Source organism: Bufo bufo, chromosome 5 (genome assembly GCF_905171765.1).
Source record: "Bufo bufo chromosome 5, aBufBuf1.1, whole genome shotgun sequence".
In the NCBI taxonomy this organism is placed as follows: Eukaryota; Metazoa; Chordata; class Amphibia; order Anura; family Bufonidae; genus Bufo; species Bufo bufo.
This window is the reverse complement of record NC_053393.1, coordinates 48,582,464-48,609,587: the sequence shown is the minus strand read 5'-3', so window position 1 is coordinate 48,609,587 and position 27,124 is coordinate 48,582,464. Positions and strand designations below refer to the sequence as shown.

The 27,124-nt window shown below is 41.8% G+C and overlaps 1 protein-coding gene across 14 annotated transcripts in view; it reads right to left on the bottom strand.

Moving 5' to 3' along the window:
- Positions 1–27,124, bottom strand: part of RIMS2 (regulating synaptic membrane exocytosis 2) — a 638,194-nt gene that overhangs the window by 100,708 nt on the left and 510,362 nt on the right. For 9 of the 14 annotated variants that reach the window (XM_040432551.1, XM_040432553.1, XM_040432561.1 and 6 more), the window contains one exon: positions 2,567–2,602. The exons of 3 other annotated variants lie outside the window; for them this stretch is intronic. In XM_040432551.1, coding sequence (XP_040288485.1) covers positions 2,567–2,602 — 36 coding nt within the window. Of the gene's footprint in view, positions 1–2,566; positions 2,603–11,815; positions 11,822–17,589; positions 17,596–22,647; positions 22,698–27,124 lie in introns of those variants that run through there. 2 more of the 14 variants (XM_040432563.1, XM_040432564.1) reach the window with 2 other exon arrangements.

The following is a 27,124-nucleotide window of genomic DNA, read 5'->3' as shown; positions in this document are numbered from 1 at the left end:
ATTCCACCTGGAATTCTGTAAGCATCTCCTCCAGGTCCATTGGAGCACCTCTAACAGTGCCTATCGAGGGGAGCTAGGGAGATTCCTTCTACACTTTACAATCCAGAAGAGGGCGCTATCATTTTGGTGCCATCTACATGGTAGTAGTGAAGGTTCCCATCACCATAAAGCCTTGCTACACCAAGGGATCCCAGGCAAGGCAAAGCCACAAAATCAACTTACTGAAACCCAGCCCGACCAGAAAATCATCCCACACCACCTCACAAAAGCCGGGATCAGGAACACAGTAAACAAGAGACAAGAGGAATACGTCAGTGAATTGAGGAAGGAGGTGAGAGCATCCCAGAAGCTGACAGTGTAGCAGAGCCTACAGAGAGACAACAAACTGGTCCCATATCTAGAGAAACTAGGGAACCCCAGAGACCGGAAAATCCTGAGCCGATACAGACTGAGCATCCACAGCCTGGCTGTGGAATCCAGAAGGCATTGACAGAGCTACATGTCTAGAGAAAGCAGACTGTGCCAACAGTGCCAACTGGAGGCTGTGAAGGATGAGGCCCACTTCCTGATATACTGTCCCAAATACTCAGCAGTGAGGGACATCCACTTTAGGAGATCTCTGATCTACTCCCAGACTTGAGCTCCATGGAGGAGGAAGAGAAGCTGCCCATCCTGCTGGGAGAGGAAGAGAACACTGTGGACATGGCAGCACAATATATCAGTGCCTGCCACAGACTGAGAGGAGCCTGATATGCCATGGACTCCTATACCCTGACCTGGGGTGTGTCCACCAACCCCCCCCCCCCCCCCCCCCCCCGTCATGATACGCAACAGACTATCAGGGATATCAGACTGAACAGTGTAACAAGGATCAATGTATGGAAGCATTTCTGTAGATCTTATTAAAAGGTACAGTAGGTATACCATTCACTACAAATCAGTCCCATCTGCTGAGAACTGAGGCCAAGCTGAGATGAAATGTAAAATCTGTAACAGGGCCTACCACTTACCATGGGCCAATTATAATACTGGTGTCTTAATATACTGTATGGCTTTTGGACCTACTCAAGCACTGGGACTTGGATAAGACTGCTACTGCTTCGCTGTCTCTAGTTAAGGACTCATGAACATGGGTCACCTGTGCTGTGCACTGGGGACTGCGAAATGCGGTCCTCAATTAATGGGCACTGTCCATGTGGCCTGCACTGCGGATGCAGACCCATTCAACTTGAATTGGTCTGTGATCCATCCGCAACCGCAAAAAATAGAGCATGTTCTAGCGCTCCGTAGTGCTTCTGTGGCCTTCCGCTCCCTGCCTCCGCTCACTATATTCTGGATTGCAGACCCATTCAAGTGAATGCGGATTTCAATACGGGCATGGCCGGCACATTAGCTCTGGTTGAATACCTACAGATGTAGCAAAGATGATTTTTTCATTTGATTAGCTTCTGGTGCTTTTGAACAGAACTCTAGGGAAACCTACTGTACTAGTGGTCCACAATCTGCAGCTTTCTAGCTGTTAAGGCCTGAAGTTTTGCAACAACTAGACAGTTAAATGTTGAAGACCATTCATATACTACATTATCTTCAAAACTATGAACATCTTTAACATTTTTTAACATATGTTAGTGGTTTCTGTAAGTTAAAAGGTTGCAGTTCATTTTTAGACATTTTATCAACATGAAGGATATGAGACCGGGTGCTGCTGTCTTCATTAGCTCTCATGTATCAAAACTTCTTAATTCCTGGACTGATGTGTGTTCTTTCCTCCCTGTCTAATGAGAACTCCACAGAAGCTTTCCCCCCTCTCTACACTCTGATCTGCCATGTACAACTTTCTTCCCCTCCCTGCTGCTATTTCTAATGTTCCATTCACATATGACCACATCGAATCGGGTAACAATCTGCATTCCATGCATGCAAAAGGGGTTTCCACAACCCTGTTCACATGCAAAGGATATTTTCAGAGTGGATTTTAAATGCTGGTACCTAAAAATAAAACTGCTGTAAAAAATAAGTACCAAGCTACATCTCAGGCAGAAATGCAGAGGATTAACCCCAATAAATAACAATGGGGCTCATACTTATGAAGATCAACTGCTCTACTCAGCACATCCAAGTTGGAGCCTTGGATTTCGGTTGTGGATCTTGGATTTGCAATATGCAAATGCAAGACATGTGAACATACCCCAACACTGAGAGAAGGGAGGGGGAGAGCAAACAGAAGGGCAGCCAGATACGTGCATAAACAGTGTCCATAGCCAGGTAGAAGGGACTTCAGTTTGATAACATACAAGAACCCTGAGAATTAGGAATCTTTCCTTTAGGGCTTGAATTCATTTCAATGAAGGTCACATCTTGGCAGAAACTAGCTATAAATTATGTAATACATATAATTAATTAATTAAAACATATAACAATTCAGTAATGCGCCCTAAGATCTTTGCTAAACACGCTGAACAATTAAACGGAAATACGCTTGAAAACATAAAAAAACAATATATACAATAAAACAGATATGTCACAGTGTCTAGTTACGTAACATGCCTCTAACTATGTCCCATACCTGGATCCCCATTCTCTTGTTCTGCCGTCCTGTCTTCTAGAAATAAAAATGATAAATGTAATGGAAGACATGAAATGAAAACAATGGTTCCACATGAGGACACAAGCAAAAACTAAATGACTAAAACATAGGAAAGGAAACAAAAGAAAAAACACACATGTGGCCAGAACAAATTGGGCAATCGATGGAGGGGCGGACAGATAGATCAATGAAAGGACTGATACTGCACAAATATCTCAGATATAATATCTCTATAGAACAGGCAGCAACGTCAGCTGCAAAAGATGCTGAGCCAGCCAGAATGACCAAGGCTCAGTTCATGCTGTGAGGCCTGTATCCGAATAGTTGTCCTCACAGTCTATAATTTGCACCCTCTCAGGATGGTCCTTCTGATTAGGTAAGTTACATAAATGGACAGGTCAGAACAGAAGCAAGACCTAGTCCTCAACCGTGAGGCCCGTGACCTCCGTCCTCTTCTTACAAATGTATCACTAAAGTCATTGAACTAGACTGACTTCATCTATCTATCTACCTATCTCAATCTATAATTATCAGCTTCTTGTACCTATTATCCTATAATCATTATCTGGATAGGTTAATAATAGTCGTTAAATATCTTTTGTTCTCCAATACTATCAACATGCAGTTGGATTGAGCACTTAGTCCTGTCAGTGCTCAGTCCTGTCAGTGCCCAGGCCTGTCAAGTCCTGTCAGTGCCCAGTTCAGTTAGTGCTAAGTGCTGTCGGTGCCCAGTCCTAACGGTGCCCAGTCCTGTGTCGGTGCCCAGTCCTGTGTCGGTGCCCAGTCCTGTGTCGGTGCCCAGTCCTGTGTCGGTGCTCAGTCCTGTGTCGGTGCTCAGTCCTGTGCCGGTGCTCAGTCCTGTGTTGGTGCTCAGTCCTGTGCCGGTGCTCAGTCCTGTGCCGGTGCTCAGTCCTGTGCCGGTGCTCAGTCCTGTGCCGGTGCTCAGTCCTGTGCCGGTGCTCAGTCCTGTGCCGGTGCTCAGTCCTGTGCCGGTGCTCAGTCCTATCAGGATTAGTTACACAGAAATTCCAAAAATGTTTGTAGCATAAATGGGCTGCCTGCTGCAACCAACTGTATTACCTGGCTCAGTGAGTACGGTGCACAAGAGAAACAGTTAAATGACAAATTCAGCTCTGCTACATGTACTGCAATATAATGAATCTGCCACAAACTGTGCAATTATCAGTGACAATATGAAAGCCATTCATCAAATCCCAGGCTTGAAATAGCAGCAAGTCAGCTTCACTCTGTGAACATAGTCTTCAAGACATCTTGAGAGAATGAACAGTGCAGGTAGGCTATCTGTATCTATACGGTATCTGCTGTGGATGTATCACCAGTCGCTACCTTCCAAAAAGGATATTCTTCAGTTTCCCATAGGAGGAACTTTGAGCTGAAAGCAGTGTCCCCCCAACCAATCGCTCAGGGGCCACATGTCATCCCCCTTTATGTGGCTACCCAACTGATGGCAGCTCCAGATATTCTTGTACCCTAGTGGCACCTCTGATGTCATAATATCACCAAAACATGCTGCTCGCACTATAACCATATAACAACTTGGTTGGCAAGTGTTTGTCTCCTCATTGCAGATCCCAGCTGATTCCGATGGGGGGGGGGGGGCCTTGTCCAGACATTTTCCCTGCAGAGGCTGCCGCATGGAATATGTAGTCATACATTGCGGCTATTCGGATGAAAACATGGATGAACTGTGTACACCAGAACAGGAGGTGCTCTTATACATCGGTTCTCCTTCTGGCTCCAACATGGGGGCTCCCGAGTGGTGGACCCCCTGTATGATATCTTAATAGGCAATATGGACACTGGCGATTCCGTTGTATCATTCACACACTTTTAAACGCTAATGTGGTCACCATGTTGAAAGTAGATCATGAGCCAGAAAAGGTTGTGCAGTATATATAGTAGATAAACTTCACAGAGGCATAACCAAGCATATTGCCTGGTAGGGCTTATCATGCTGAGTAAAACAATATATTTATTTCCTCTCTGGGGTTAATAAGTGCCGACATATATTAATTTTAATAGTTATGTAAATTTGTTATTTGGAGCACCAGGGGCTTGGCCATAGCACTAGGAGCACCACTAGCACAATGGTCCCTGTGTTGTTTATATTCTCTATTCTCTATTGAGTGACAGGGCTTGACATCTTGTCCAGCCCTGTGTTCTCATGGCAGCGCCAAAGATTTTTGACTTGGTGCTTGCGCAGTAAAATCAGATGCTGCTTCCTGAGGCAGCAGAAAATCCAATGTGCGAGCGTGTCAGTTCAGTGACTCAACAAGTGTGCAGTGGATTTGATAAGCACTGCTTTCCGAGCTCATCGGATCGACTGCACAAGTGCTGAGTCTTACACCAAAGGAAAACTCTATACAAGACAAAAAATTGAACTCCTGAGTCCCTGTCTGAGTGAACTGAGTGCAGTAACTTTCTTGTAACCTCAGCTATGTTTCCTACTCCTCTAGTTTCTCAGACAGAAAGTTTCTAACTGACAACATTGGCCATTAATTTAAATGGGTCACTAGAATATGCCAGATAAGTGCAGATCCCACTTCTGGGAACTGCACCTGTCTCCAGAACGGGGCCTCCAAAGTGAAGAAGAGAAGACTGCGCATGCGTGGCGTGGCGTGCTGTCCATTCACTGCTATAGGAATTCCAAAAATAGCTGAGCGTGTGCACTTGCCTATTTTCAGAGGTCCCAAAGAAGTGAATGTAGAGCCTACCACGCATGCACGACCACCTCTCCATTCACTGCTATGGGACGGCATGCTGGGTCCACTCTTCTTTTTATCATTTCGGTGCCACAAATGGCCTCCAATAAATTCAGGGAATGCAGGTACCAACATGCATGCTGAGCCCACTCTATACCTCTCCTGGTGCCTGACGGCTTCCAATGAATGCAATGAGAGTCCACTCTATACCTCGTTTGGCAGACGGGCCCAAATTATTTATGCGCCTATCTGACATTGAGGGTATATCCAAGCAATATGCCATCAGTGTCTGCGATGGGAATACCCCTTTAATTACACTGTTACCCAGAGGATCCCCTCCTTCAGTCAGGTCCCCTTACCAGGCAATCACAAAAAGAATCCTATAAGCATCACATGCTAACACATACTTGACTGAATATACATAGAATGAGTCTATCGTGATGAAAACCCTTGACCAAATGTATAGCCCGAGAAGAAGAAAGTACGGTAAGTAGATTCTCCTACGTATCTTTACTATAGATCGTCTGTTGTGTGTACATTTAAAGCATACAAGTCGCACTTATGCGTTCACTTCCCGATGCTATACATCAAATTTAAAATGAATTATTCACCTTTATTTTCCATGTTTCATTTATCTAGATGATTCTGTGCATATTGGCGAGGATTTAAGAGGCGCAGACCCCTTGTAATAAATCTGCGGGCAGTCCGTGCAACAGAAAAGCAAATGTATGCGTAAATTTGCGTTCTAATTTAAGGAAGTTTATGGCGTAAATTATAGTAAACTTCTTGAGCTACAGGAGGCCATGTCCATCCCACTAAGCCTCGCACCTTTAAATCACAAAAAAAAATTCTGACAATAGCCTAAAAAACCCTCAAAGTCACCATTTTTGATGGACTTAATAATGACATGACGGTAAAAGGTGGATATTGACTTTAATGACTATGTACACCTTCAGAGGCATTTTTTTATGATTGCATTTTAATCATTTTGGGCTAATAATAATTTTTTCCATTGGCCTTTATTAAGCATTTTCAACAGTTTTTGTCCTACAGGGGTAAGTTTCAGCAGAGTGTCCTACTTCAGTTTCAAACTGAATTGATAGGTTGCCGCTTTGATGGCTCATAAACACTCATTTATAGGCTATGCTATGTACACCTTTGGGGGAATTCTTTTTTTATTATTGCATTTTACTCATTTTGGGCTAAAAAAATCATTTTGTCAATTGCTCTTTATTAAAAAATATTCAGCAGCTTTGCCATAAAGGGTTAACTTCTGCCTAGCTGTGATAATCGCACATTCAGTTTCAATTTGTGCCAGTCATTTAGTAACCCTTATCTCTAAATTACTAATCGCTCCAAAACACTTATTTAAGCCACATTCTTATCAGTAAGATAGAAATTGAGCTATAATGAGTGTTTATAAGATCAAAGATAAGGAGCCATTAGTTGAGCTGCCTGATGGAACACAGTAAAAACACACAGCATGCTACTAGAGCAGGGCTCGACAAATCCCAGGCGCCAGGTAGCCATGGCGATCAGGAATTTTGTCCTGGCGCCTGGGTATTTGCCCTCACATGGCTGCCCCCCAGTAATCCGGGGCGCTCCCGGAACTCCGCCGCCTCTACGTGGAGTTACCCAGGGGCGGAGAGCGGGGTAGACAGGGTGGCATCGCGGGAGCGGAGGAGGTAGGTAGGACGCAGTGGGTCTGCATCATGTGGGCGTTCCTTCTCCCTGGCTGTAGCGCTGTCCAATCGCAGCGCAGCGCATGGAGAAGGAATGCCCAGGAGAGAAGCTGCTGTCTCCTCCCCATTGCTCCGATAGTAATTAGAATGGGGCATGGCGGGCGAACGGAGCGGCGCCCAGAAATAATAGTAAGTGCTGGGACATCTCTGGGCGCCGCTCTGTGTAGCCTGCTACTTAAATTCTGGACCCACGTCTTTAACACATAATAATACAGGAGGCAGGTGCCGGCAGCAGAATCGCATAGCCGGCACCCTGCCTCTGACAGGGAGCTGCGATCAGCGGCAGTTAACCCCTCTGCTGATCTGCTGCCAGTACCCACCTCCTGTATTAAGGGTTAATTATCATTGGTGGTGCCCTCCCCCCCATTAAAATCATTGGTGGCACAGTGCGCCCACCCCTCTTAACCCCCCTGTATTAAAATCATTAATGGCAGTGGCCAGAGGGTCCCCTCTGCTCCTCTTTATTGGTGGCAGTGGCAGCTTCTGATCCATCTGTGTAATCCTGGGGCTCCGATCAGTTACCATGGCAGCCAGGACGCTACTGAAGCCCTGGCTGCCATAGTCTGCTCCCTGCAGCTGTGTGCACAAAGCACAGGGCAGCAAGGACAGTGTGAAGTCCTATTCACCCTGATAGAGATCTATTAGGGTAAATAGGACAAGGGATTAAAAGATCCCAGGTTCTGGCCCCTAAGGGGGGAAATAGTTATTAAATAAAAAGTGTAAAAAAAAAAAAAAGTCAAAAAACCCCACCAAAATATTAAGTATAAATCACACCCTTTCCCAATTTCACATATAAAATATATAAACAATAAATAAATAAACATATCACATTTCGCCACGTCAGAAAAGTCCAAACTATTAAAATATTTTAAAAAATCTATGCGGTTAACGCCGGAACAGAAAAAAATAAATAAAACTGCGCGTGGTATCGAATGGTATCGAGCATCGCAATACTTTTTTAAGGTATCGAAATCGAATAAAAAAATTGGTATCGCAACAACTCTATTCTGTACACTGCCGCTGTATATGTGTGTGCGATTGTGCACACTGCCACTGTATATGTGTGTGCGATTCTGTACACTGCAGCTGTATATGTGTGTGCGATTCTGTACACTGCAGCTGTATATGTGTGTGCGATTCTGTACACTGCAGCTGTATATGTGTGTGCGATTCTGTACACTGCCACTGTATATGTGTGTGCGATTCTGTACACTGCCACTTTATATGTGTGTGTGATTCTGTACACTGCCACTTTATATGTGTGTGCGATTCTGTACACTGCCACTTTATATGTGTGTGCGATTCTGTACACTGCAGCTGTATATGTGTGTGCGATTCTGTACACTGCCACTGTATATGTGTGTGCGATTCTGTACACTGCCGCTGTATATGTGTGTGCGATTCTGTACACTGCCACTGTATATGTGTGTGCGATTCTGTACACTGCCGCTGTATATGTGTGTGCGATTCTGTACACTGCCACTGTATATGTGTGTGCGATTCTGTACACTGCCACTGTATCTGTGTGTGCGATTCTGTACACTGCAGCTGTATATGTGTGTGCGATTCTGTACACTGCCACTTTATATGTGTGTGCGATTCTGTACACTGCAGCTGTATATGTGTGTGCGATTCTGTACACTGCCGCTGTATATGTGTGTGCGATTCTGTACACTGCCACTGTATATGTGTGTGCGATTCTGTACACTGCCACTGTATCTGTGTGTGCGATTCTGTACACTGCAGCTGTATATGTGTGTGCGATTCTGTACACTGCAGCTGTATATGTGTGTGCGATTCTGTACACTGCCGCTGTATATGTTGTTAATGCCCATGTTGTTTGGTTCTAGACTTCTTTATATGTTAATTTAAGAGGTGTTATTTTGGTCGCTGAAAAAAAGGCTTTATAAAGGTAAAAAAAACAAAAAACAGCTCCTAACTTTTTTAGCTGGCTCCTAGATTCCAAGGAAATTTGTCAAGCCCTGTACTAGAGAATCGCAAGGTTGTACAGAGAAACAGGCTAAACATTTTTAATAAAGATCAATTAAAAAATATATTTTTAGCTCAAAATGAGTACAATGCAATAATAATAATAAAAAAAATTGCCCCCCAAAGGTGTCCATAGCCTTTTAAGCCACATTATTATCAGTTTTTATAAGAATTTAGCTATAATTAGTGTTTATGAGCTGTCGAGTGTTCAGAATATACAAGAGCTCTCAGGGCAGCAAACTGACAAGTTCAGCATGAAACTGGAAATAAGATCCTCTGTAGATACAGGCTGACACTTAAAGGGGTTGTCTCTCACTTCAGCAAATTACATTTATCATGTAGATAAAGTTAATACAAGGCACTTGCTAATGTATTGTGATTGTCCATATTGCCTCCTTTGCTGGCTGGAATAATTTTTCCATAACATTATACACTTCTCGTTTCCATGGTTATGACCACCCTGCAATCCAGAAGTGGTGGCCGGGCTTGCACACTATAGGAAAATGCGCTGGCCTCTCTAGTGGCCAGGAACATGTTAGCGCACAAAGGCTGGTGCTTTTTCCTATAGTGTGCAAGCACGACCACCACTGATGGATTGCAGGGTGGTCGTAAACATGGAAACAAGCAGTGTATAAGGTGATGGAAAAATGAATCCAGCCAGCAAAGGAAGGAATATGGACATTCACAATACATAAGGTGCCTTGTATTTATCTACATAATAAATGTTATTTTCTAAAGTGAGACAACCCCTTTAACCCCTGTAGGATATAAACTGCAGAACATTTTTAATAAAGACCAATTGAAAAAATAATTTTTAGCCCAAAATAAGTAAAACGCAATCATAAAAAAAAACTGCCCCCAAAGGTGTTCATAGCCTTTAAGGCAAATATTAAATATATGGTGTGCAATTTAAATCAGTCTACTATTTCCCTGTTATCATCCCCTGCGGCTGGGGGAAGCTGAGGTCTAAATAACCAAATATCTGCCCCCACGATCACTACATTTCAGAATCGCCTGAAACTCTTACGTAGCTAACAATAAGACTAATTGCTACAATTCCCATAGTTATCATAAGGGTGCATTCCCACGACCGTATGTACTTTGCAGTCTGCAAACTGTGGATCCACAAATACGGATGCGGTTCATATGGCATCCGCATTTTGCGGTAAAGTATAGGACATGTTCTACCTTTTGCGGAACGGACATACGGAAGCAGAAAGCAGACGGAAGACATGGTGTGCTTTCCGCATTCATATGTCCGTTCCGCAAAAGTTAGAACATGTCATATTCTTGGCCACAAATGCGGACCACGAACCGATTGAAGTAATTCAAACCTCATCCGTATTTTGTGGATATGCATTTTGCAGACCCAAAATACATATGGTCATGTGACTGTAACCCTAAAAGGCAAAAAAAAAAAAAAGTAAAACATTTAAAGGGCAATTATGCTTCCTCCTTAGGATGAAAAGAGACATGCATGGAACAGACACAGTCATAAGGACAAGACAAAGAAGAAGCAAAGATTCAAGACACAGACCTGAGTTTCGTCTTCGCGGTGAGTCCAAGTGTTCTGTGGCAACACCGTGCAATGACAGACAGAGACAAAGGAGATGGGAGTGAGAGTGAGACTCAGAGAAGAAAGCAACGGACACTGAAGGAAAAGCACCTTGCAAAGGTTTAGAAAAAGTACAGATTGTAGGCAGACAGATGACACAGAATGAACACAGACGTAGGGACAAAGAGGACAATAGGAAGACTCCGAGAACTCACAGGCTACAGGAGAAAATCATTACGAAGGCAATTCAATGCAGGTAAAACACTCGGTATCTGGTGAATACGTTGGCCAATCAATAACTATAGCAAATGGCACAGTTATATAGAAGAATACAAAAGCCCCGCAATCCAGTTTTATTAAAAATGAAAAGAAGAACAGAAATTTTATATATATATATATATATATATATATATACACACATACATACACATACCGTATATATATATATATATATATATATATATAGTGCAGAGCTGAATTTGTCATTAACCTGTTCATCATGTAATAACTAAATAATAACTATGACTGCAGTCCCCCTAGGTAATACCAAGAATAAAACTGTCTAAGTATACTTCTTTTAATCCGGTATTTGGTCATCTAGAACATCCATAAATACCGTATCTGCGATATAATAAGGCGCAATGATGTTTTTCCTGCCTGGTCCTGTCAATCAAAGTGCAGAGGACACAGCAGGTGCAGAAAGGGCCGAACCTCTAGGTGTAATGGCAACGCCCCCGTTGCTCCTAGAGGCTCATTTGCATATAATAAAAAAAAATTCTCAGCAATGCGGGCACATAGGAACAAGGGAACAACACAGATGCCTTTGCACCAAGCGCACATGTGACAGGTCAGCCTGTCCTATAGCTACAAAGCTGCTGACAGATGTCCTATAACATCTTCAGCGCTGAGATATGATCATTTAGAGTTACAGGCCCAAAGCCTGAGTCTGTACTACTGAGAGACTCTGATGACAAGTTCCTTTCTGATGTCTGGCAGATTGTATGGATTCAAATCATCAAATACACTGATATCTACATCATACCTACATGGAATAGTGGCAAACACTGATGTACAGTACTTGATAGTTCCGTACACTATACATGATAGATGAGCAACACAGACACTGAGGGGGTCATTTATTAAACAGAAATACACCTATATTAGGTGTATTTTTGGTGCAGATTGTGGAGCAAAGGTCCTCTGCGCCACAATCGGCGACTTCTCTCTGCTCACGCCTGGTCTAAAAAAAGTGGAGTGGGCGAGAAGGGGACGTCCGGCAGCCCCGTCTCATTCATCATTTTCCATGCCTGGTTTAAGCGTAGAAAATGGTCTAAATGTAAGACAGCAAGGAAGCTGGCTCACATTTAGAAGCGTTGTTGGATCTGCCGAAGTTATGTAGAGGCCTCTTCATAACTCCGGCAGAACCACCGCCAGCGCACAGGGTTATTAAGACCAGCCTCTATAGAGCTGGTCTTATGTGCCCCCGAATGCCCAGCATGAACCCCAAGCCAGATTTTGTTTGCAAGACACATATACACATTAGGGCAAATTTTAAATTTATTTTCCTAAGATGACTAACAACGTAAACATTTCCAGAAATTTTAATTTCAACAAAAAATCTGGGTTCAGCTTTCCTAGTAAGTAAAATGTATCCCAGAAGATGAAGAAAAGAACTAACAAAAAAGTAGGATTCCACAAAAAATTTACAATTCTTTTACATCATGAGATCCACGCAGAGTATGATACAGAAGCAGCAACTTCATCTACTGATTTGTTCCAAAAATTCAATTCATTTATTATCCTGAACTTCACCAGTAAATGTACAATCAAGGATAATTCCACTGAAAAAAATTCTTCACATCTCTATCGTTCTTTGATCCTCATCTCCCCCCCAAGCTGAGTATCAACTTGGCCTGAAAGGTTTAACATTGGTTTGTGAATTGGTTCAAAAAGGCCAACCAATATCTAACACATCCTGCATACACCTTTTAAACATGGCCGCCGCAACAAAACAGAATAATGCCAATATCTCTATAAGGAAACATTCACCAAACTTTACTAACTTGCTCACTAAAGTGATCCTCCATCCATCCATGCTCCTCCTTCGTCTTCAGCCATGGGGTCTTATACAGTAGTGTTGGTAGGGCACTTGTCTATACATGCCAATATACTTCTAATTAGAGAAGGCTTCCTACTGTATTCCTATGGCATGGATATTCAGCAGGGGGCCCCTCGAGGTATAGAACCTATCAATCAGCTATTCACCCATTTAAAACTCATCTAGGTGCAGAACTAGGTTAATTACCCATGCCTCTGGGTGCCATGAGATGTTTTTGACCAATGAGGTTGAGAGGCATACGCAGTGACATACAGAACTTTATAGACTGCTTCTCCTTTTGCTAAGTCTGCCAATAAAGTGACTCTCATTTTCAAGAAAAAAAAAATCACATCAACTGGGGAACAAAATCAACACAGATCCTCAAATTCCTGGGCTTTTCTTCTGCCATCCATGATGGTCAGACTACCTGGTGTACACTGTGCATTTGGTGGTCCAAGACACCTCCTGCTATCCTTGGGTTGGCCAGCATTGCTCATGTGAGCAGTGCTGGCCCATCCAAGAGCAGGACTGGCCAAGCAGGAAGTGTCTTGAACTACAGGTGCACAGTGTGCATCAGGTTTTCTGAGAAGTGGTGTGGCCATCTTGGATTGCAGAAGAGAAGCCTGGTTTGGTGGACCTGCAACTGGAATGATGAAAAGGAGGTCACCAGTTAAGTGTTTTCCCCAGTTAATGTACTTTTTTTTCCTTAAACCAAAGAGTCACTTGTCACGAGGGTGTCGAGAACCACGCCTGACTCCGTTATACCCGGGGTCAGGAAGTCGCAGCGGTTGGCTGTGCGCTCTATGTAAGATAGGGCTGTTTCCTTATGGTAGCTTTCTGGGTTTGCTTTGCAAACCCTTTTGGCTCACTCAGGGATCCGTAGCTCCTTCTCCTCAGCTGTTCCTTGTCCAGCACTCCCAGATCTCCTTATATTCCTATATTCCTCTCTCACACTTCTCTGGTTGCCAGATATAGAGCTTCCTGCCTGGACATCTATTCTGACCCTCTGGAGCTGTGTTGCTGCGTTCTCTGGTAGTTGGTCCAGAACGCTACCCTCCGGATCCCTGTTGGACCTTGGTGGTCTATTGTGGTCGCCCACCTGGGTGTATGTGTTTGTCTGTCCTCTCCCTGGTGTTTCCATCTTAGTGAGAGTGGTGCGGACTAGCGATCCCACCGGCCCGTTCACTATCTAGGGCTCATTTTAGGGAAAGCCAGGGTTTAGGCACGTGATCGCCGCACGGGTGAGGAACCCGTCTAGGGACGTCAGGGCAGTCAGGTGCCAGCTGCAAGGTGAGTTAGGGGTCACCACCTTTCCCTCTCCCTTGGGCAGGGCTTTCCCTTTTTCCTCCCTGTGCGTGACGTCGGTCATTACATCACTTTAGCGTCAATTATTTTGAGTGTAAATAGTTTAAGGTTAAGCAATCTGTAAAGTTCTGTATGTAATTACGTATACTCTCAATTTCATTGGCCAAAAACATCTCATGGCACCAAAAGTCATCGATAATTAACATAATTTTGCACTTTGAGGAAGTCTGAATGGGTGAAACCCATTGTTGATGGATAAGTGCTATACCCAGCAGAGGCCACTGCTGAATATCCATGCCATGGAGATAAATGAAGCATTCATTATTCAGAAGAAAGTGCATCGGCACGTATAGACTTGTGCTACCAGCACTACCGTATAAAACCCTATGTCTGAAGAAGGAAGATGGTGGCCATTTCTCTAAATTCCTATAGACAGGGTTTTGATATATTTTTTTAAGTAGAGGGACTAGGAAGGAACCAACAGGAGCCTTTTTCAATGCCCTGTTGGAATATTTTATTTTTACGCTGTCTATCCCAAGAAACCACTACTACAGTACCAAAGTTGTATTGATAAAAGACGTTATGCAGCCAAACAGTTTCTAAACTGAGAGTGAAGATATTTATGGCCAAGAAACTTACCTATTAGCCCTGGTGGCCCCTTGACAATGATCTCATTTCATTCATGCAAACAGAAAAAGATTGATGGTGCACTGGTGTGGTGCACCAATTGATACCTTCCGGCGCAAAAACACGACCTTGGTGGATAGATAAGGGGGTCTTTTATTGATGATAGACAACGCGTTTCGGAGTTGGTACACTCCTTTTTCAAGTCTGTCGGGTCCGTGCTGGGGCAAGGCCGCGCTCCAAGCCCCAGCACGGACCCGACAGACTTGAAAAAGGAGTGTACCAACTCCGAAACGCGTTGTCTATCATCAATAAAAGACCCCCTTATCTATCCACCGAGGTCGTGTTTTTGCGCCGGAAGGTATCAATTGGTGCACCACACCAGTGCACCATCAATCTTTTTCTGTTTGCAATATATATCACTCCTCTGGAGCTTAGGCTACTCCACCGACGAGGACTGAGAAGATACCGGCTGCACCGACCCCTTGTTCTCACGAGTGTTGTGCCTACGTATGCACAACACCAGAAGGTGAGCATAATTTTCGATGTTTTGATTTCATATCTTTAATTGAACCTATTACCCTATGAGCGCCTTCCTATCTTTTTTCGCCACTATCGCTCATTTCATTCATGAAGACATGACCCAGCATCCTTGTCTGCAGCACTTAGGTCAGGCTTTAGAGGAGAAAGTCATTCGAAAACTCTTTCAAATATGAAAGTGATGACCTTTGAAACAGAGGGTTGCTGAGCCCGTATTCAGTACAGCATGGGGTGGGGGAGAGTTTGACCTTGCACTGGAAAAAACTTGAGTTTTGACCTTTTTAAATGTATAGAAATGCCAGTGCACCGACACATCCAGCATTGATAGGACAGCACTCTGCAGAAGTCATTTGAACATTGCATCAAATTTTGGTGATTATAGGCTAATACTGTGGTGATTCGAAGGGTTTATCCAGTCTCCACGTCTGTGTAGTGGGTCAAGCTGAACGCAAGGTGTCCTACTACACTGACTCGTTTAACCAGTTGCTATGAGTGGTACAGGGAAAGACACTGATATATGATTGGTTGTCTTTCTGGCCACAAAAGATGGATGAAGCATTACATATCGCCAATTAAAGCCAATAGGCATTCACTGATTTCAATGGGATTGCTCAGCTTTAATTGTTAGCCAACCTCCTTTTTTTAACTCATGTTTTTATACTTAACGTACTTTTAAAGAATTTTTGATGATGTTATTTTTAATTTTCCATGTCAATATCTATATTTAAACAAACAAAAAAATCTGGCAGTTCTTGCCCTGGCCGCTAAGCCTAATAATAGGCGCCACTTCTTGGTCTGTACAGATCACTTTCCTGCAGTTATCTGCTAATCTGTCATTCTAATCCTGCCTGTAATGATATCACCTTCGAGAATAGATAAGACAGGATCCACCATTCACAATAGCTGATTGTCTAAGCTCATCTATTCTTTCCTTGTACAATGACCTCTGCACAGGTCACAGAGCGTGCATAGAAAACTCTCCCATAGAAGTCAATGAGGTCCCCTCCTGACCATTGTGTCTATGGATCATGGGGCTGTTGTAAAGCATAAATGCTGTTAAGAACGGCTCAGGTAATTTGACCGCCCCCATAATCATGTTCAGGAAATAGAATAAAAAAAAATCTACAATCAAAAAATAAAAATAGATTAGAAAAAACCTTATGTGCTGCTATCTGGTTTTAACTGTCAATTTTTTTTTTCAGTGACACGTTTCCTTTAAAAGCTTCTGGCCCCAATAAAAAGTCTGTAACGTTACATTACCCTACTTCGTGAGATTTCCCTACCTCCTAACTTCCGGTCGCACCGGAAATGACGTGGGGAGGGGTGCTGGAGTTGTGCCGATCTGCGCAAAATTTTAGGGAAAATCTCAGCAGAGTTCATCTGCACACCGGGACACTGCGCATGCGCCGGAGAGCCTCAGTAGGGAAATATTACGGCCCAGTGCGCAAGCGCGGCTAACTCCAGAACATCCATCCGATCTCCGCGCCTGCGCAGTGTGGGGGTAGGGAGATCTGATGGATGTTCTGGAGTTAGCCGCGCTTGCGCACTGGGCCGTTATATTTCCCTACTGAGGCTCTCCGGCGCATGCGCAGTGTCCCGGTGTGCAGCTGAACTCCGCTGTGAGATTTTCCCTAAAATGTTTTGCGCAGATCGGCACAACTCCGGCACGTCTCCTTACGTCATTTCCGGTGCGAACGGAAGTTAGGAGGTAGGGAAATCTCACGAAGTAGGGTAATGTAATGTTACAAAGTCTATAAAGGCCTCTCACCTTATATATGTGCCACATATATTATTATATTATGCAGTAACAGAAGGGCTTTTGAGCTCCCTCCGGCACCAGGACCTGGATGCGACTGCTACATTTATGCCCACTACAGATACATCCCAGTCCATGTTTTGTCTTAAAGGCTATGGAAACCTTTGACATGGGGAAAAAAATTAATAAAATTACATATAAATGTCATCAGTTAAGGCTGTAATCTTCATTCCTTTATTTCAGACCGATGATATTCAGTTTTTAATTCCTAGTTTTACACTTTTCTCCTGCGTACATGTCCACTCTAGTAATAAATGATGGATTTGTGTGTCCAGAATGCTGCTGCCCTCACTAGCTTTCCGGTATCAGCAAAGATTCATTCCTGGACTGAATTATCTTACTACAGCCCATGAGGGATCTCTATTCCTCCATGGAGAAAGTACAAAACCAGCTGGTCAGATCTGGGTGGTGATTCCAGTGCATGAATCCCGTTCCGAGAAACATAATAGATGCAGAAAAAACACGATGTTGATTCAAAACCAGGAAACAATCAATTTCATCTTCATTAAGGTATGTATTAAAAATCCTGTAACATACTTATGGATGCTATTAATGCGTTTGAGTATTGATGATTAAGATCTATTTTTCCATCAAAATACTTTGGCAGGACCCAGCAGTATGTTACAGGATTTTTAATACATGCCTTAATGAAGATGGAATTGATTTTATCCTGGTGCAGAATCAATATCACGTTTTCTCTGCATTTTCCTCCACATGTTTATAGACACTGATGATGAGGAGTATATGATTCCCCTCCCCCTGAAGAGTCTGTCATGTGTGCTCAGCTTTCTCTGTACACTTCTACACAACCTATATAATTCCTTCTCTGCAAACTGCCTTGTGTATGCTTTTCTCCTTATCTACAACGCGTGTAAGCTGTCCTCTTTGGATGCTTTGCCCCCTCTCCACACACTGATCCGCCATTTACAGTATCCTCCACCTCCCTGGTACAGTCTAACACTGAGAGATGTTAAGGCAGTAGGTAAAGACAGCCAGTGTCGAGAGCAGCGCAGTGTCGAGAGCACCACCAGCTAGGTAAAGGACTCTGTAGAGGCATAATGGTAGGAAATCAAATGAAAAATAAACAAAAATCTGTGTAATGAGATTGTCTCCTATGTACCTATGAGATACCAGAACATCATTTGACTCTTTAAGAAAGCTAGTCGTACATATGGCAAAATGAGATCTGTTCTGATTAAACTTTAACCAAAGTTGAGTTTCAGTTTTCAGATGCTTTATCAGACTTCCTTTGAAAGAATACAGAATTACAGTCTATGTATAGAGGCCGATATCATACCGCTCAACAATGTGGATGTTTTTTTGACTTACTTAGATAATTACATTGACAACAGTATAGATAATCATTTCTCCTAGTTTTACCACAGAGAAGGAAAAATAGGTCAACACTTGCGAAAAGCACTTGATCGGGACAATTGCTGCACAACTCTGTCTTTATGAAATCTCTTTTATGATTTTCAAAGTACTATTTCTTGGGATGTGGGTCGATCAATAAGAACAAGTGCAATAGTAGACCGATACTTGATTTCCATATGCAGTACAAGAAGAAAATGCACTTTTAAAACTCCAAAACAATTCTAAAAGGTAGGTAGATGATAGATAGATAGTAGATAAACGGACAGATAGATAGAGATAGATAGATAGAGATAGATAGATACATAAATAGATAACAGATAAATAAATATGTAGATAGATATTTATAAGATAAATAGATATATAATAGATGCATAGATAGATAATATGCAATATCTAAACTTCAAAACAATTCCAAAGATAGATAGATAGATAGATAGATAGATAGATAGATAGATAGATAGATAGACAGAGATAGAAGATAGATAGACTGTGCCACCTTGATCCAACCAGAGAAAATAAGGGCCCACCAAGTTGTTGTCATTGCATATACAAGTTATATCACAATTCAGTCAGGATTGTCTCTAGCAGAAAGGGACTGGTCCCAAATTGGCATCAAATGGGGATGTATTTTGGGCTCATTAAAGGGATTGTGCCATGAAACATAATCTACATTTTTCAAACCAGCACCTGGATGTGAATACTTTTGGAATTGCATGTAATTAAAAGTTTTGTATAGCCAGTCAGCTTTTCAATAAAATGTATCTGTATAGCGCCACCTGCTGTTTGTTATTTTCCTTATAAAGTGTTTTTGCATGGCAAGACCACTTACTGTTATCTCACATATATATTCTTCTTATTATAGCCAAATTTACCACCCGAACTCCTCCCACAGTTTTTACACTACATAGACAGTAATATACAGAAACATGCAGATTGTTCCCGATTGGTGTGCTATTACTTTGTGGAACGTTCAAAACTAGAGTGGGAGCTGACAAAAGCTAGAGTGGGAGCTGAAAAATCAGGACATGATTTCTAAACTGCCACCACTCCCTCATTTTCAAGCCCACCTACACAAATCTTATATCAAAAGCTATCCCTGCTGCCACTAAAAATGCCCATGGCTGATAGTTTTCACAATATGACCATTTGTTTGCAACTCACGCCGCCCATTGACATTCATTGAAACTCCACTCTAGCCACCTCAAATTTGAAAGGCAATTTCTAAACTGCAACTGTGCCTTCATTTTTAATATTTCAGAGACATACTATGCATCAAAATGTAGGTCTGGGTCTTCTGATTCTCACAATATAAAGCCTTCGCTGTAGGATTTATCATTTTTAACTACAACCGTTTAAAGATGGCAACCGCCAGTTAAGTGAGTAAGTTGGAGCAGTTTGTTTTTAACCGCTCTTCTCTGCCCTTGATGTAGAGTGAGTTGTCATAGAAACCCAGGTGTGTGAGCAGCCAGCAGAGTGACAAAAGCTAGAGTGTGAGCTGAAAAATCAGGACATGATTTCTAAACTGCCACCACTCCCTCATTTTCAAGCCCACCTACACAAATCGGCTGCTAATGTTTTTATAAATGTATGTTTTAATGTAACTGTGAAGCACTTTGGGCAACAACATTGCAATTAAATGTGCATTTCTCACTCTATCAAGCTTGCCATGTGCACTTTTTAAATTTGATCAATTGGTGTCACGAAGGGGAGTGGGGAAAAAACCCCACCGTACAATGTCATTAATATAATGTAGCAACTAAGCCTGGATGCTGGGATAAGGGAGCAGGTCACCACCTAAAGCATCCCTAAATCTGGCCCTAGTCTCCTATCTGTATGAGCTGACCCAGATGGTAGGAGGGCCCATACGCAGGAACCTCAGAACCCTGAAATACCTGAATTACCCTGAGGTAAGGAGAAAGGGACAAGAGACCAACTGGTTCATCCACCACACGGATGAACCAGAGTCTCCCACAGGCCTAGCAACAAAGGACAACAACACCAAGGAAATGACAGGTAAGTAACCAGTGGCCAGAGACAGCTGAACTAACAACAATAATTCTGGTCACTTACCTGCCGCAGCTGCTGGAAGACACCAATGAAGAACACAGCTGAAGTAACCTGGAACCCAAACAGACGAGCTGCCATCCAAAAACCTTCCAGATGCAGTCCGAACTGACACACAGGAACCAGGACTCCAGCAACTGCACATCCTAGAAAAATAGTTCATCCCTCCGGGAAACCAACCCCCTTCCGGAGGGACAACATACACAGGGAAACATCTTGCACTCATCAAAGGACAAACACCAACAATATCCCAGACATGTAACAACAAACAAGACGTACAACAAACCCTGAACATAAACCCACACCAAACATACAAGTGAGGTTGGGTACATAGAGGATACAAAGGCGACAAAGGAATGACAAGAGACCTCCATGTCCAACAAGGTGGGCCTCAATGACTGGGCAGATGGAATAGCCACAGAATGGAGCATAGCTTCCTGCCCAAAGCAAGGCTAGAGCACAACACACCTCCAAGCTACAAGCAAAGGCTAAATAGCTAGAAGAGACCACACCCTGATCTAACCAAGTCAGGATATTAACCCCACGCACACCACACAGCAGGGAGACACAACTTAAAGGGGAAGTGCATGTGCAAACCGCAAACTACACGTTGCCACAAGAAACGAGTCTTCGCGGCAACCGCGTCACGCTCAAACACCAATATGACCGTGACAATTGGTTAGTGCAATGTTTACTATCTTTACTCACTCCAAACAGTTACTCTGCCCACTCAATAAAGTTACTCTGCCCAGTCCAACCTTTCCACAGTTACTCCAGCCACACAACAGTTACTCAAGCCACTCCACCCAGTTACTCTGCCCACTCCAGTTGTAGACTACTGGTAGAGGCAAGAACACTTCACACAATTTCCCCAGAAATTGTAGATTTTCTAGTTTCTTGTTGAACTCACTGAGGTGGTCGCACATGCTCAGTTTAGATCTTTAACTGCCATCAGCCATATCTTCTGTTAGAAGCTGTCGCAGTTATAGGGAAAAAGCTACAGCAGAAAGAAAATTCCCCCTGAGCTGCAGCAGAAAGGACTCTCCTCCTAAGCTGCAACAGAGAGGACACGCCCCCTGAGCTGCCAGGCTGAAATAAATCTAGCAGAGCAATTGGAAGATCGCTGGATCCATGTAAGGTACAGGGCTGGTTGTAGCTTTGTTACAAAGAGACTGTCATCTACTATATGTTGTCTGATTCACATTTTTAACATCAATCATGGCATAACCCCTTTAATATGTGAAAACCTAGGTCCACTAGTACTCTAGTAGGCCAGTCTGACCCTGTATAGATATGAGGTAGCTAGAAAGATGAATAGAGACTGTAGATATAAAATAGATAGATGCAAGATAGATAGATAGATACATATGAGATAGATAGATCGATAGATATGAGATAGATAGATAGATAGATATTCTCTGAGAAAAGATCTTGGAAGTACATGGATAAGCGTGTGTAAATATGGACATTAGCTGAGGCCCAGACACCTCCCATTAAACTGCTCACCAAGGTATGTAGAATACATATAGATTGCAAGAGTGTGAGTATCCAAATAACGTACTTGCATCTATGACCTAAATAGCAGAGGTATGAGCACTGATACAGCAGAACACACTGATGGAAAATGTATTCTGTTTTAAAGTGAACTTCCACCTTTCAAATATTGTAACTTTAGGTCTCACACTCTAGGTATTTAAAGAGCTCCAAATACCTTGCATAGACCTAAAGTTAAAGACCCAAATTCTGCCTGCCTGAGACCACCATTAGAGGGAGCTTTGGAGCTGAGTGCATACTGTTTATACATTGCACCCCCTAATGGTAGCTGCAGGCATCAAAATGTATCTGTCTATGGGGAATTTGAAATTATGTATCAGAAAAACTGAGGTATAGTAAGATATCTTGAGTGGACAATTCACTTTAAGAAGATCCAAAATTCTTCGACAAACGAAAGGGCCAATCATCTCCCCAGTTCAGTGTATTACTTTAAAATAAAGTTTGTACTTTGTTCCAGAATTTAATGTTTTTTTGGCTTGATAAACTTTCTGAAAAGGGATGATGCACAACACTGAGTTAAAGGTCTCACGCTCACAGGCTAAACCTAGACATTTCACACTAAAGTGAGGAGCGCGCATGATGGACACACTCAATACAAAAGCATGAGCTCTCCCGGGGGCGCCACATGTGTGCAAGCCTCATGCTTTCAAGGTGGTTTCCAAAAACCCTGACAAACCTGGCTCAGAATGGGCTTTCTTTCTCGGCAATGGTTTGTCATCAGTTATTGCACCATTCACCTTTCTCTGCTGGTCTTCCCAAGTAACTTCTAGCATAAACCAAGAGAAATTAAAACTTGTCAGAAACACAACAGCAAGTGGACAGAACATAAAGCCTCACAACATGGTGGAGGTGGGAGCAGCTTCAATCGGGAAGGAAAGATAAGGGGGGGGGGGGGGGTGCACTGCAATCAGATGGGTTAGATGTTTCTGATTTCTTCACAAATGTTAATCGGTAACAAACTGGGTAAAGGTCAAGGGAAATGGTCATTGTGATATTTTACATAGCTATGAGCGTACACGGGTCAGACTCGATCCATAGATTGCATATAGGTCCGTAGAGCATGCTCAAGTCTCAAGAGATAGCCGAGCAGAACCGGTCAAACCCCAAGGGCAAAGCAATCACATGAGCCTTTCCAACACCTTATTTCCGCAACCAACTGATGGGGGTTGTAGCACCTGGACCCCCTGCCACACAAAGGAACTAATATGTCAGAAGTTTTATAAAATGATATTTATTCTTTAATGTGGATTTTACTAGTTACATGATTCGGATATACCAGATACTGTTCACATAAATGGAAGTCAACTGTGTAGGTTTAAAAAGAAATAGAAATAGATAGATAGATAGATAGATAGATAGATAGATAGATATTAGATAGATAGATGAGATAGATAATAGATAGATATGAGATAGATAGATATGAGATAGATAGATAATAGATAGATAGATATGAGATAGATGATAGATATTAGATAGATAGATAGATAGATAGATATGAGATAGATAGATAATAGATAGATAGATATTAGATAGATGATAGATATTAGATAGATAGATAGATATTAGATAGATAGATATTAGATAGATAGATATTAGATAGATAGATAGATATTAGATAGATAGATATTAGATAGATATTAGATAGATATTAGATAGATGATAGATAGATAGATATTAGATAGATAGATAGATGATAGATAGATATTAGATAGATAGATATACAGATAGATGATAGATATTAGATAGATAGATATACAGATAGATGATAGATATTAGATAGATAGATAGATATGAGATAGATAGATAGATAGATAGATATGAGATAGATAGATAGATGATAGATAGATATTAGATAGATAGATATACAGATAGATGATAGATATTAGATAGATAGATATACAGATAGATGATAGATATTAGATAGATAGATAGATATTAGATAGATAGATAGATAGATAGATATTAGATAGATATTAGATAGATGATAGATAGATATGAGATAGATAGATATTAGATAGATAGATAGATAGATATTAGATAGATAGATATTAGATAGATAGATAGATATTAGATAGATAGATAGATATTAGATAGATATTAGATAGATAGATATTAGATAGATAGATAGATATTAGATAGATAGATAGATATTAGATAGATATTAGATAGATAGATATTAGATAGATATTAGATAGATGATAGATAGATAGATATTAGATAGATAGATATACAGATAGATTATAGATATTAGATAGATAGATATACAGATAGATGATAGATATTAGATAGATAGATAGATATGAGATAGATAGATAGATAGATAGATAGATATGAGATAGATAGATATTAGATAGATAGATAGATATTAGATAGATAGATATTAGATAGATATTAGATAGATAGATATTAGATAGATAGATATGAGATAGATAGATAGATAATAGATAGATAATAGATAGATGATAGATAGATGATAGATAGATAGATAGATAGATAGATAGATAGATATTAGATAGATAGATATAAACAATAGACAGACATTAGAGATAGATAGATAGATAGATAGATAGATGATAGATAGATAGATAGATAGATATACAGATAGATGATATATATTAGATAGATAGATATAAACAAAAGACAGACATTAGAGATAGATAGATAGATAGATAGATAGATAGATAGATAGATAGATATGAGATAGATAGATAGATGATAGATAGATAGGAGATAGATAGATAGATAGATAGATATGAGATAGATAGATAGATAGATAGATAGATAGATAGGAGATAGATAGATAGATAGATAGATAGATAGATAGATAGATATGAGATAGATAGATAGATAAATAGATATCAGATAGATAGATAGATAGATAGATAGATAGATAGATAGATAGATGATAGATATAAACAATAGACAGACATTAGAGATAGATAGATAGATAGATATGAGATAGATAGATAGATAGATAGATAGATATGAGATAGATAGATATAAACAATAGACAGACATTCGAGATAGATAAATAGATAGAGACAATAGAAGACATTAGAGATAGATAATAGATAGATAGATAGATAGATAGATAGATAGATAGATATAGACAGACAAATAGTTAGTTAGATAGATATAGGGTTAGAAAGAAAAACAGATACATAGATACAGTATGAGATTATAGAGATAGATATGAAATAGATACATACTGTAGCCTGAGACAGGCAGATAGATATGAGATAGATGGATAGATAGACAGACATGAGCTAGATACTGTAGACAGACAGACACAGATACATAGATGAATAGTTATGAGATAGATAGTGTCCTGAACTGTAATATCGATCGCCTGTCCTTAGGAAATGCCATCCATGTCTAACCGGTGGTCAGTCTTCAGGTTTTTCCACCAATCACTTGCATGAAGCGGCTGCAAGGCTCATTGCTTACTCAGGCACAACAGTGCCATACTGTTGGTTGTGGCAGCGCCTGGTACTACAGCTTAGTTTGATTCACTTGAGCACATCTAAGCTACTGCAAGCTGCCAGATCCAGAAGCACAGCGCCATGCCTGGCCAAACCACGCGAGGCTCCTTCATGCAGCTAATGGGGAGTGTCGCTGGACCTGACCCCCCGGAATTCCCTTCAATGACATCCCACATTCTAAAAGCTATTGCAATTACTTTCCTAGCACCATTTTCCCCATCATCCTGGTCTCCCTGAAGCGAACATAGATCACCATAAAACGGCAGGAGTGGGCGTGTGGAAACAGTCTTATTTGTACATTTTCAATCGATATACCGGTACTGCCCTTTATGTCAATTATAAATTGGTAAAAAGTTGTTATAAATTCACAAGCACCATCTGCCTCTACCAAAGCTTGCTGCTGCAGTTTTGTTAGGCTACTTTCACACTAGCGTTCGGAGCGGATCCGTCTGATGTTTCATCAGACGGATCCGCTCCTATAATGCAGACGTTCGCATCCGTTCAGAACGGATCCGTCTGCATTAAAACTTAGAAAATTTTCTAAGTATGAAAGTAGCCTGAGCGGATCCGTTCAGACTTTACATTGTAAGTCAATGGGGAACGGATCCGCTTGAAGATTAAGCCATATAGTGTCATCTTCAAACGGATCCGTCCCCATTGACTTACATTGTAAGTCTGGACGGATCCGCTCGCCTCGCACGGCCAGGCGGACACCCGAACGCTGCAAGCAGCGTTCAGGTGTCCGCTCACTGAGCGGAGCGGAGGCTGAGCGCTGGCAGGCGGATGCATTCTCAGTGGATCCGCGTCCACTCAGAATGCATTAGGGCCGGACGGCTGCGTTCGGGACCGCTCGTGAGCCCCTTCAAACGGAGCGCACGAGCGGACACCCGAACGCTAGTGTGAAAGTAGCCTAAGATGTAATATGACCGAAGAAAAATGATATATAATTAGGCTGGGAAAACTAGAAATAATTGCGGAAAGTTCTTTTTAAAGCAATATGCAGGGGAAGATAACAAATATATGACTTTTATTAATGTATGAAGTCAATAATAAAATGTTTTCGGACTCAAAGTGGTTGTACATGATTAGAAAAACAGAAACAGCGCCCCACCTGTCCAGGGGTTATATCTGGTATTACAGTCCATCTCCATTGAAATGAATCAAGCTGAGCTGCAATACCACAAACAACCTGTGTGGCGCTGTTTCTATAAGAAAGCTGCCATGTCTTTTCTAATCCAGCACAACCACTTTACGGAGCTTCAGTCAAGGTCCCCGGTACTTTGCCAACTTTCTCCTCACCCCTGGTCACAAGATCAACAGTAAGGCTTTTGGGACAAACAATTATACAATTTTCTTTCTTCATAATTCCACGCCATAAATCATGTGCACATTTTACACAATGCACATATTGTGATCCTCGGACATATGCTGAATAGCTGCAGTGTTGCCACAAAACTAAAGATTTCTGCCTATTTCCTATAGATAAGAGAGAAGAACCTTCCCTCCAGTAACAATAAATAATGAGAAGAGCGATGCGCTAGTATGCTCGGCAGTAGATACTGACACTTCACTGGGTTTACATCCACCTACAGTTTATATCAAGAGTGGATTTCTAACTGTGCATTCACACAACTGTATCCGTTTTGGGTTCCACAAATCGCAGACCCGGAA